Genomic DNA, 12,914 nt, shown 5'->3' on the forward strand with positions numbered 1-12,914 from the left:
GAAGCAAAATGATTCAGCTGCTATTTTTGCTTCTTGCTTCACTGTTAAAGCAACTGGTCAGACAGGAAAGAACAGATGGAATGAACAGTCGGGGCCTGTCGGCAGGAGCTCTCACCTCCAAGTCTAGAAGATGAAGACTTGATGGGGAGCCAGTCCCTATAAGAGCTAAGAAATCAGAGAAGTGGGTGGAGAGTGCTGGAGAAGAGCCAGACAACTATGGGGCGGTTTGGGGTCCTCACATCATGACTTCCTCCAGCTTGACTCCTAATGTATAGAATCCATTAACCAGGACCCAGGGGGTTATTTAGAGTTTAGGGAGATTTGCTGGGAATAGAGACTTGGAGTTAAAAAAGCACTAGGGGCCGGGCACGGTGGCTCACGCCTGTAATCCCAGCACTTTGGGAGGCCAAGGTGGGTGGATCATGAGATCAGGAGTTTAAGACCAGCCTGGTCAAGATGGTGAAACCCCGTCTCTACTAAAAATACAAAAATCAGCCTATAATCCCAACTACTCGGGAGGCTGAGGCAGGAGAATCACTTGAACCTGGGAGGCAGAGGTTGCAGTGAGCCAAGATTGTGCCACTGCACTCCAATCTGGGCATCAGAGTAAGACTTCGTCAAAAAATAAAAAGCACTAGGGAGATTCATCCTACACTCATCTATTGAGCCAATGGCGTGTGGGTATATGTGTGTGTGCTGTCAACCAGGGGCATAGTTGTCTACCAGGAGACTCATCTGATACTGCTTTCTTGAGATTTGCTACACCTTCCTTTGATCTCTCCTGTCCCCATTATCCCAGGAAAATCCAGGGTAGCTTCCAGCCCATTCTCATTAATCCACTGGATCTGAAGTTTAGAGAGGTTCCCCTTCCCTCCAGGATTCTCGTTAATCCACCGGATCCGAAGTTTAGAGAGGTTCCCTTCCCCCCAGCATTCTCATTAATCCACTGGATCCGAAGTTTAGAGAGGTTCCCTTCCCTCCAGCATTCTCGTTAATCCACTGGATCCGAAGTTTAGAGAGGTTCCCTTCCCTCCAGGATTCTCGTTAATCCACCGGATCCGAAGTTTAGAGAGGTTCCCTTCCCCCCAGCATTCTCATTAATCCACTGGATCCGAAGTTTAGAGAGGTTCCCTTCCCTCCAGCATTCTCGTTAATCCACTGGATCCGAAGTTTAGAGAGGTTCCCCTTCCCTCCAGGATTCTCGTTAATCCACTGGATCTGAAGTTTAGAGAGGTTCCCTTCCCCTCAGCATTCTCATTAATCCACTGGATCTGAAGTTTAGAGAGGTTCCCTTCCCTCCAGCCTCCTCCTTCACTCAACAGAGGAGCCCCCCATCTCCCTCCGTCAGCTGTTCAAGACCCACAAGGGGAAATCCTGACAGATCCATGCCAAGAGGTAGTGCAGCCACCCTCAAGTTCATTAAGCCATATCAGAAGGCTGAGTGTAGAAGTGACACTAAGAGGGGTTCCATTTGGAGGGGAGGGGTTCAAAATGCCAAGCTTTAAAGAAGGAGGTTCTCCATCTAATTATGAAGATTAAGAGCATCGGTGGACCTAGGAAGATGAAGAATGGAGAGAGAGAAACCATAGAGATTTCAGGAAACATCTAGGGGCATCTTCATTGTTCAAAGCATCGGAGAGACAGATTATCAGACTGTGGTCCCTGCCCTTAAGTAGTCCTGGCTACAGGTGACACAAAACTGAAAAGAGTTGGTGTCCATTGAAAGCGAGAACACAGCTCTGTCTGACAGAACATATCGCAAGCCATGTCTATTTTAGATTTGCTAGTAGCCACATTTTTTAAAAGTCAAAAGAATGGCCTGGTGTGGTGGCTCACACCTGTAATCCTAGCACTTTGGGAGGCCAAGGTGGGCGGGTCACCTGAGGTCAGGAATTTGAGACCAGCCTGGCCAACATGGCGAAACCCCATCTCTACTAAAAATACAAAAATTGGCCAGGCATGGTGACGCACACCTGTAATCCCAGCTACTTGGGAGGATGAGGCACAAGAATCACTTGAACCTGGGAGACGGAGGTTGCAGTGAGGCAGGATCACGCCACTGCACTCCAACCTGGGCAACAGTGTAAGACTCTGGCTCACAAAAATAATTAATTAATTAAAATAAAATCCCATTATTGGCCAGGCATAGTGGCTCATGCCTGTAATCTCAGCACTTTGGGAGACTGAGGTGAGAAGATCACTTGAGCCCAGGAGTTGGAGACCAGCCTGGGCAACTTGGTGAGACCTCATCTCTAATCTCTGCCAAAAAAAGAAAAATTAGCTGGGCATGGTGGCACATGCCTATAATCCCAGCTACTCAGAAGTCTGAGGTGGAAGAATCACTTGAGCCCAGAAGGTCAAGGCTGCAGTGAGCCATGATCACACCAGGCACTTCAGCCTGGTGACCCAGCAAGACCCTGTCTCAAAAAATAAAATAACATTTTCTAGCCAGGATTTTTTTCTGTGAAAAAAAAAATCTGTAAACCCCAAAAAAGAAATGGAGAAAATTAATCATTAACTATCCTCTTTCTCTCCACAGTTTTTGGGCCATCCTCATCATAACACGCTTCTGTTTTTGTCCTTTCCATTCTCGGATGAGAATGATGTTTTTGACAAGCTAAGTGTCATTACAGAAGACTCTGAGAGTGGTAAGCAGAATCCTGGTGATGGCCGCAGCCTCAGGACCCTGCCTGGCCAGGGATCCCAGAGCTAGGCTCTGATAAGGAAACACACTCGGCTGGGCACAGTGACACACTCCATCTCACATGCCTCAGTGAGGAATCAGGGTGGCAAATGAGGGCCAAGACCACCTGAGCCAGCCCCACATCTGGAACTCCTAGACCCTGGACTTATCTAAGAAACCAAAGAGCTACATTTTAAAGGCTCTCTTGGCAAAAATACTCCATTTGGAAACTCACTGCCTTATAAAGGCTTTCACAATGTTTTCAAAAGTTGGCCACTGAGAATGTAATTTTCAGCCTCTTATATCACTAAAAAAGGATCATGTTTTAATTGTGAGAAACAGGGCCAAGCATAGTGGCTAACGCCTGTAATCCCAGCATTTTGGGAGGCCAAGGCAGGCGGATCACCTAAGGTCAGGAGTTTGAGACCAGCTTGGGCAAGATGGTGAAACCCCATCTCTACTAAAAATACAAAAATTAGCTGGGTGTGATGGTGCGCACCTGTGATCCCAGCTACTTGAGTGGCTGAGGTGGAAGAATTGCTTGAACTAGGTGGAGGAGGAGGTTGCAGTGACTCAAGATCACAGCACTGCTCTCCAGCCTGGGTGCAGAGTGAGGCTCATCTCAAAAAAGAAAAAATTGTGAGAAACAGAAATATTTAAAATGAGGAATAAGAATGGAGATTTAACATTCTACTAGATTATGGATAGACTGATCTGAAAATCAACCTCGACTCAAGGGTGGTCAGCTCAATGCTATACAAAATATGGATTTTTGAATTCTTTAGAGTACTTTGACTGAATTTATTTTTCTACCTATATATGTTTTATATGCTACTGGTGCTCCATTAAAGTTTTACTCTCCATTGCACTGTATGTGTTCATGATACTACCTGTGTGTAATTGTTAGATACTGAAAAAGTCTCTAGTTTGCCATCTTGACGTCCACTCCTTCCACAAGTACTTCCTAGACCCTGCCTGCTGTCAGCCAGGCACTGTTCTAGGTACCAGGTCTGGGTCATCTGGGAACTCTCAGTCAAAGCTTCAAAAACTAAAAGGTGCAGTCGAGGGCCAGATCTGTTATTAAAAAAAAATAAAAAGTATAGTTGTAGAAGTTTAAAAAGCCAGAGGACAGGCTTAACAGCAGATTAGACACAGCTGAAGAGAGAATCAGTGAACTAAGCAAAAAAGGGAGTCTCCAGCTACAATGGCTCACACCTGTAATCATAGCACTTGGAATGCTGAAGTGGGAGCATCACTTGAGCCCAGGATTTGAGACCTTTCTGGGCAACATGGTGAGACCCCCTTCTTTACAAAAAAATTTTAAAATTAGGCGTGGTAGCATGCATCTATAGTCCCAGCTACTCAGGAGGCTGAGGTGGGAGGATAGCTTGAGCCCAGGAGGTCAAGACTGCAGTGAGCGATGTTCATGCAGTTGCACTCTGGCCCTGCCTGGGTGATGGAATGAGATCCTGTGTCAAAAAAAAAAAAAAAAAAAAAAAAAGGGAAGGAAGGGAAGTGTATTAGTCAGGGTTCTCTAGAGAAACAACCAATAGAATGAGGATAGAGATTTCTTTTAAGGAACTGTGGAGGCTGGCAAGTTCAAAAACAGGGCAAAGCAACAGGCTAGAGACCCAGGGAAGAGTGGATGTTTCAGCATGAGCAAAAGCAGTCTGGAGGCAGAATTAACTCTTCTCAAGGGACCTCAGGTGTTTTTTCTCTTAAGACCTTCCTTCAAGTGACAGAAGCAAAACTCACCCACCTTATGGAGCGTAATCTGCTCTACTCAAAAATCTATGAATTTAAATGTTAATCTCATCTTTTAAAATACCTTCACAGCAACATCAAGACTAGTGTTTTACACACTCAGTACCATGGTCTAGCTAAGCTGACACATAAAATTAACCATCATAGGGAGGGGACATCTGTGATTGCTTTCTTGAAGATTTTTTCAATGTTTGCTGCATATATATAAAAATAAAACTTGGCTGGGCACAGTGGCTCACCTGCCTTCGGAGGCTGAGCCAGGTGGATCACCTGAGGTCAGGAGTTTGAGACTAGCCTGGCCAACATAGTGAAACCCCATCTTTACTAAAAATACAAAAATTAGCCAGGCATGGTAGTGCACACCTGTAATCACCACGACTTTGGAAGCTGAAGCAAGAGAATCTCGGGAGGTGGAGGCTGCAATGAGCCAAGATCACACCACTGCACTCCAGCCTGGGTGACAGAGTGAGAGTCTATCTCAAAAAATAATAAAAACAAAATAAAATTTATTTTTGAAGTTGAATTTTAAAACCTTGTTATACTTTTTAAAAGAAAAGATATTATCCAGGGCACAGTACAGACAAACAAAAGAATGGAAAATATGAGTGATTAGGATATAAGACATATGAAGGATAGAGTGAGATGACCTATCACATGTCAGTTACTAATCAGCAGAGTCCCAAAAGGAGCGATGAGAGAGAATACAGCAAAAGCAGTATGTGAATATTTGAAAAGACAATGATAAAAGACACCAGCCTACCAATTTAGGAATCTCAACAATTATCAAGCTGGGCAAATAAGAAGAAATCATGTCAGAGTGAAAATACAGAACACCAAAACCAGAAAGGGCAGGTTACCTTCAAGGGAGAAAAACAAACTTACAGATCATTTATCAGCGGTTAAAAAAAAAAAAAAAAAAAAAAAGGCAAACAGTGGCAGGATGCCTTTCATGTGCATTACAAACTGTGTCAACTTAGAAGTGTGTATCCTGCAAAAGGCACCTGTCGGGAAAAGGGATAAAATAAAGACTCCAACAACTGAGAATCTGACATCAAAAGATGTTTATCAAAGATCTAAAGGATTATTTCAGGCAGAAGAAAACTGATTCAGGCTGCAAGAAACTGGTAAATATTCTGGTTGATCTAAACAAACATTGTATAAAACAATACTTTTTTTTCTCTTTTTTTTCCCCGGGCGTATCATGTCAGATTATATAGTTAGTAACACACCACAGGTTGCACAATAGATCTCTAGTTTAAATTATTGTCTTTTTAGTTGTTGTTTGGGGGGGTTTGCTGATACAGTACCTTTGCGAAAACTACTGGGCACTGAGTCAGAGGGCTAACAATGTGTTTTCAAGGTTCTCCGCTCGCCACCCTCTCCCTGTGGAAGGAAGCCTTGACAGAGGCACCTGACAAAGAGCTTGAATAGAAGACCTGGGAATGAAGGCGCCACGGCTGGGAATGCAGGTGTGTGTAAGACCTTGACAGGTCAGGGGCCTGAGACCTTGACCTCAGCTCCCTCCAGGGCCTGCAGTGCCCCGGCTGTGCCAAGTCAGGTATGGGTAGGGAGTCCCCTCGTTAGAACTGCCAGGTACAACCTTGGGTGGCCCACAGCCGGGCCTGGAAATGACATGATGGATTTTAACCAGGAGCCGGACTTTTCAGCTTCCTGTCCACAGACCCCACCCAGTGATAGACAATCATAGTAAATATCACCCACCTGAAATAACCCACCCTTGACTTGCTTGCCTCACTCCAGGTACTGTCACATTTCTCTGGCAAATCACTAAGAGAGTAGATTTTAAGTGTTTTTGAACACAAAAGATGATAAGTATGTGAGTTAATGCATATGCTAATTAGCTGAATTTACCCATTCTACAATGTATACATATTTCAAAGCATTGTGTTGTACACGATAAATAAATATAACTTTTATTTGTCAATGATAAACAATTTTTTTAAATTTAAACAATGAGTTTTAAAACCAGCTAAAACATAGGTGAGGGCAAATTAAAGTACTTTAAAGTTCTTGTGTTTGGGAAAAGGATAAACACACTGATTAATCTGAGACATGGAGAGGTTTAAGTACGTTAAAATTTCCAGAGTAATCTTCTTACTAAAGAAATTTTTCAGGCTGATGCAGTGGCTCACGTCTGTAATCCCAGCACTTTGGGAGGCCAAGGCTAGGTGGATCATGAGGTCAGGAGTTCAAGACCAGCCTGGCCAATATGGTGAAACCCCGTCTTTACTGAAAATACAAAAATTAACTGGGCTGGTGGCACATGCCTGTAGTCCCAGCTGCTTGGGAGGCTGAGACAGGAGAATCGCTTGAACCTGGGAGGCGGAGATTGCAGTGAAGTGAGCCGAGATCGCACCACTGCACACTCCAGCCTGTGTGACAGAGTGAGACAACATCTCCAAAAAAAAAAAAAGTTTTTCTCAATGGGGAGGGAGGAGGAGGGTAAGTTTTATTCCCCAGGGGACATTCAGCAATGTCTGAAAACAGACAGCTGATAATGGGTCTTTGTCTCAGAAAAAGAAAACTGTTTGGGAATCTCACTTTCATTTTGCTACTTAACCTTAGAAGCGGTCTTTTTTCAGTATCTTTCTTTCTGATAGGGCACATTTCCACCGCAGTCTGAAAGGCAAGGTGTTAGAGGGGCGCATCTGCAGGAGGGGACACTGCCCGTGCTGAGCAGCGGCTCCCAAACAGCCAAGAACTGCTGAGTACCATGTTCAGGTGTGCAGAGTCCAGACGAGCTGATACATGAGATGGGCTGAGCCCATGTCCCTCGTCAGTCTTTGCGGGGCCCACTTGAAAAGACAGAGAGAACAGTGGGGCTGATGGCATTCACAAAGCACCACAAGGATGCTGGCGAGGACACTGGGGAATCAGCACCTGCCTGGCTCCTTTTTTTTGTTTTTTTAGACTCAGTCTCATTCTTGTCTGAGCTCCTATATCACTGGCTGCAATGGCTGGAGTGCAATGGCTGGAGTTTCATTCTTCTTATTACCCAGGCTGGAGTGCAATGGGGCAATCTCGGCTGGCTGCAATCTCTGCCTCCCTGGTTCAAGCGATTCTCCTGCCTCAGCCTCCTAGTAGCTGGGATTACAGGTGCACGCCACCACACCAGGCTAATTTTTGTGTTTTTAGTAGAGACAGGGTTTCACCATGTTGGCCAGGCTGGTCTCGAACTCCTGACCTCAGGTGATCTGCCCGCTTTGGCCCCCCAAAGTGCTGGGATTACAGGCATTAGCCACCATGCCCAACCCTGGTTCCTTTTTGTTTGCGTTTCCTCAAATAGGCACTCAGAGGCCTTTTCTCCCCAGGAGAGTCTCTCTTTCCATATCACAGAACTATGTGAGGTCTAGGGAATTAAGACAACAGTCGTCTTCTTAAATGTACTTGATTTTTTTTTTCTTTTTAGGTAAGTCATATTGTGGACAAAGGTATCAGGTACAAAGTGCTTACTATGTGCCAGACCTTGTGATAAATACATATCATTTCTCACTTAGTCTTCGTGGTTGAACCTTCCGCGGGAACATCTGAAACCACATAACAAAAGCCTGAGACAACCGTGGGAGCTGTGCTCAGAGCTCATCCCGGACGTGTGGCCTATACCCCTTCATGATAGTTTGCTAATAAGCAAACTCATGCTCAGGGTGGATTCCGAGTCTCGTGTTTTGGGAGGATGTGGGCAACACATTCACGCTGCCAAAGTTGCAGACTTTGCAGCCAGTGATATAGGAGCTAAAAAAGAAAATACTGAAGCAGTTAATAAGGGTAAAAGAGTTCTTGGTGGAATTTCCTTTTAATAAAAAAGCACCCCCCAAAGTATTTCTTTTCTTAAAAAAAGCAGCCTGAAAAATCGAACTGCAAGCATAGATAAGCAAGCTGGAAGCTTAGGTGAATGCGGCAGCCGTGCCAATAGAAAAGGGCTACCTGGAAGCCAGATACATCCAATGTGGAGGTTCCCTCCCCCTTCTCTTTGTTGCCATGTGTGCAGGTGTCGCCCCGCTGGCCTGTGTAATAAAAGATTAGGGTGGGATGGCCAGCCTCTGTTGGCTATAAATGGCACAGCTGCCCCAACCAATCCACTATGCCCTAAGTAAATTAAACACTGCCTCTTTAAGCTCCTCTATAAAACCAACCGTATCTTGCCCCAAATCCGGAAACCCACTTGGACCCCCTCCCTCTGCATAAGGAAGCTCTCTATTCTATCTTTTGCCTATTAAACTTCCGCTCTTCAACCCAGTTTTTGTGTGTCCATGTCTTCAATTTCCTGTGTCCGTGTCTTCAGTTTCCTTAGCACAAGACAATAAACCCCCAAACAACACTACTTCACCAGCAAGTGACAAAGGGAAGAACTCCACCTGTGAGAAAATGTCCACGAATTCTAGGACCAGAAGGGGTTTCAGCAGAGCATCTTGTGGGCCACCGTTCAGACATTCTAGTAGAAAACATAATGTCCAGTTAGTTTGAAAGGCCCCCTGAGGGATAGACCCTGTAAGCCATCCTCACCCCCTTCCACCCTTCCTCCTCCCTCTTTCTGGCTGCCTCGCCCACCCCCGCCCTGTTGAAAACATCTCACTTCCTCCTGGGGCTCCTGTCCCTCCCCTAACACACCTCCCACCCCCACCCCCGACTGGTTTCGCCTCCAGGGCACCTTTGTTCCTTCCTTTCACTACTGTGGGTCTTGGCCTTAGCTGCACACTGTGGCCACCAGGGAGCTTTAGAAATATGATGACCAAGCTGCACCGTGACCAGTGAATTTCAGCTCTCTAGGGAGGGATTCTTGCATTAGCATTTTGTTGATGGTGGTCGTAGTGGTTTTCTTGTTTTTGTTTTGTTTTTTGAGATGGAGTCTGGCTCTGTCATCCAGGCTGGAGTGCAGTGGTCCAATCTCAGCTCACTGCAACCTCCACTTCCCAGGTTCAAGTGATTCTCCTGCCTCAGCCTCCTGAGTAGCTGAGATTACAGGCAGTCACCACCATGCCCAGGTAATTTTTGTATTTTTAATAGAGACAGGGTTTCACCATGTTGGTCAGGGTGGTCTTGAACCCCTGACCTCAGGTGACCTGTCCACCTCAGCCTCCCAAAGTACTGGGATTAGAGGCGGGAGCCCCTGTGCCCGGCCTGCATCAGCATTTTTCAAAGCTCCTCGGTGACTCCAGTGTACAGTCAAGGTGGAGAACCGCTGCTGTAGCAGAGCAGGTGTGACAGATTGAAAGAACCTGCTTACCTGCACTTCTGTGTGACCTCCTGTTCTCCAGCTTCTAAATGGGTCACCGCCTTTCAATACCCAACTCACTGACTCCACTCATTACCTTGAGCTTCCACAGGAAGATTTCTTTCCCGAGGGGTTGCGAGTGTCTCTGGGAAACATGCCCCACTAATGCATCATTCCCATGCGGCTTCAGGCTTCTCCGCTGCTCACCACTGACCACCTGGGAAACAATTCTCTAAGCTGTCACCCCTTTGTCTGTGCCAGCATCTGACAAAGTGCCTAACAGATAATCCTAAATAGCTGGTATGAAGAAATACCTGTTGAATTAATGGATAATAAAAAATGGTGGCTGGGCACAGTGGCTCACACCTCCAGTTCCAGCACTTTGGGAGGCTGAGATGGGAGGATCACCTGAGGTCAGAAGTTCAAGACCAGCCTGATGAACACCGTGAAACCTCATCTCTACTAAAAATACAAAAATTAGCTGGGCATGGTGGCAGGTGCCTGTAATCCCACCTACTCAGGAGGCTGAGGCAGGAAAATCACTTGAATCAAGGAAGCAGAGGTTGCAGTGAGCCAGGATCAGCCACCGCACTCCAGCCTGTGTGACAAGAGCAAAACTCCATCTCAAAAAAAAGATAAACAGAAGCCTTCTTAAATACATGACAATTATACATGCAGACTAAACACAGAGCTGTAAGTTAACAAAACACCGTAAAACATATGTAAGTGAAAAACAAAAATAGGAAAAATATGCAAGGTAAAAGAAAATCGGTTATTTTCTGTACATGATATTCAGATGCTACAGGCTGAATGTTCACACCCTCCCAAAATTTGTGTGTAGAAATCTAATCCCTGATGTATTAAGAGGTAAGATGTTGGCCGGATGCTGTGGTTTATGCCTATAATCCCAGCACTTTGAGAGGCCAAGGCACACAGATCACAAGTTCAAGAGATCGAGACCATCCTGGCCAAATAGTGAAACCTCGTCTCTACTAAAAATACAATAATTAGCTGGGCAAGGTGGCATGCCCCTGCAGTCCCAGCAACTCGGGAGGTTGAGGCAGGAGAATCGCTTGAACCCAGGAGGCAACGGTTGCAGTGAGCCATCTCAAAAAAAAAAAAAAAAGAAGTGAGATCTTTAGGAGGTGATGAATGGGATTAATAACCTCATAAAAGAGGAGCAGCTCATCTCTTCCACCACGTGAGGGCACATAGAAGCCACCACCTATGAGGACAGGCCCTCAGCAGACACTGAATCTGCTGGCACCATTCTCAGAGGTGTTTGAACCACAGAGACTCCATCCTGAACAGGGGCTGGGTGAAGTAAGGCTGAAACCTACGAGGCTGCATTCCCTGACCAATCCCTTTTGTTTTAAACCATCCAGCTTGTATTAATCTGTTACAGCAGCCACAGGAAACAATCCAGCATGGAAACGCTCCATTATTTTATCCTGACCAGTTCTAATGTCTTCTTAGTGCTGGGAAAGAAGACAGGCAGAGGGTCATTCGAGTTTATTTTATGGGAACTTAGTATCTTACTCTCCACAGCAAGGAACTTATCTGAGAATGACTGTGCACGTGTTGTATCGGACCAAGCACAGAAAGTCAACACCAAGACAAAAGTATGCCAAATTGCACGGTTTATTGCCGGCGACCACGGAGGACTCACGTCTCTCCAACCCGTGGCAGAGAAAGAAGGGTGACAAGACCTTTTTATACCCGCAAAACCACCTTGGGAGTGGGGGTGAGGAGTGGAGATGGGAATGAAAGCTGTCAATCACCTCCTAGGCCGAGACGAGGGTGAGGGGGCTCCGGACATTCCAAGGGCCAGGGGACTTTTGTCATTCCGATTGCCACTTAAGTGGTTTACAGAAGTCAAGATAAACATTAGTTTATACATTATTTGGGCATGTGTGGGGTCCACAGATTTTTCAGTTGCCTGGCGCCAGGATGGAATTATCTGGGGGTGCTTACTCTGGTCAGTACCAGTAAACAGAGGCCAGCAATTCTGGCAGTTACAGATAAGAGAAGGTGTGCAGCTTTACCTCTCTGCATTCTGCAAAGTAAATTAGCAGTTTACAGAGGCCATGGCTAGCAGTCATTATGAGGAGAATGGAAACAGTTTTGTCTCTTTATAGAATGGCAGTGTACAGGTTCTAACTCTAGGCCAGCTATATCACACACGCTGCCTCACTGTCTCATTTCCTGAACTCTCTAGTTCAGAAAATGCTGGTGCAAATCAACTTCCTTAAAAAACAAAAGGAAAGTAAAAAACAAAATCTACTTTACAGACTAGAGACTCAGAGACTCAATGTGATTTTCTCCCCGAGTCAGGTCCATGGTTCTGACTGCCGACAGCCTCACCACTCCTGTTTGAATCAAGCAGACACTAAACAATGCCTTTGTTTCCATGCCCATCAGAACTTTTAACTAAACAGCCGCTGACTATTGGGCTGGCACTTTATGAGGTCAAATTTATTGATGTTGGATTCTAAAAATATACATATACCCAGAAGGTGAAAGCTGTGACAGTAATATCTCTGAGCAGGAGGAATCGTGGCAAGGACAGACTTTAAATTGGGTTGAACAATTCCATAAAAACAGGAAACATGCAGCAGCTGCAGCTCCCCTCCTATTGGCCTCTGCCTGGGGCCGACCTGCTAATGGGCTGCCCCTGAGGAATGCACTGCACGTCTGCGCGTGGAGCTGACGGTGTGGGAGTGACAGCCAACCCTCACTCACTGCTCCTATGTGCAGGTCTTGTTCTAAGTACTTTTACATTTTATTTAATTCCCACAGCAATCCGGTTAAGCAGATACTATCATCTGCCTCATTTTTTAGATAAACTAAGGCACAGTCAGTCACTTACCTAAGATCACACATGTAAGAAGTGACAGAGCCAGGATTTGAACCCAAGTGGTCTGGCCCCGGAATCTATCATCTATCAGCCCGACCATGATCCCCACCTCCTGGTAGTCACACCCTTGAGTAATCCCTTCCTCTTGAGTGTGGACAGTGCCAATGACCTGCTTCTACCAATGGAATGGGACACAGGTGACAGGATGCTGCTGCCTTAGGTTCCATAGAATCATAATTCTCATCTTGCTAGCAGACTGTCTCTGCTGCCTTCTTGAACAGCACACGCGCATGAACCAAGTGGCCATATTGGAGAGGTCACGTGGCAAGGACCTGAGGGTGCCTCCACCCAGCAAGAGCAGGGGTGAAGCACTGTTC

General features: G+C 45.8%; 1 protein-coding gene across 3 annotated transcripts in view; it reads left to right on the forward strand.

The window, feature by feature from the left end:
- IL10RB (interleukin 10 receptor subunit beta) overlaps nt 1–12,914 on the forward strand; it is a 39,455-nt gene that overhangs the window by 22,909 nt on the left and 3,632 nt on the right. The window contains exons 7-9 of one of the 3 annotated variants that reach the window (XM_054249033.2): nt 2,540–2,648; nt 5,808–5,916; nt 7,966–8,704. The exons of 1 other annotated variant lie outside the window; for it this stretch is intronic. In XM_054249033.2, the coding sequence (XP_054105008.2) occupies nt 2,540–2,648; nt 5,808–5,878 (180 nt within the window). In that variant the 3' untranslated portion in view covers nt 5,879–5,916; nt 7,966–8,704. Of the gene's footprint in view, nt 1–2,539; nt 2,649–5,807; nt 6,400–7,965; nt 8,705–12,914 lie in introns of those variants that run through there. One more of the 3 variants, XM_002761394.6, reaches the window with a different exon arrangement.

The sequence above is a fragment of the Callithrix jacchus genome, chromosome 21, assembly GCF_049354715.1.
Source record: "Callithrix jacchus isolate 240 chromosome 21, calJac240_pri, whole genome shotgun sequence".
Taxonomy (NCBI): domain Eukaryota; kingdom Metazoa; phylum Chordata; class Mammalia; order Primates; family Cebidae; genus Callithrix; species Callithrix jacchus.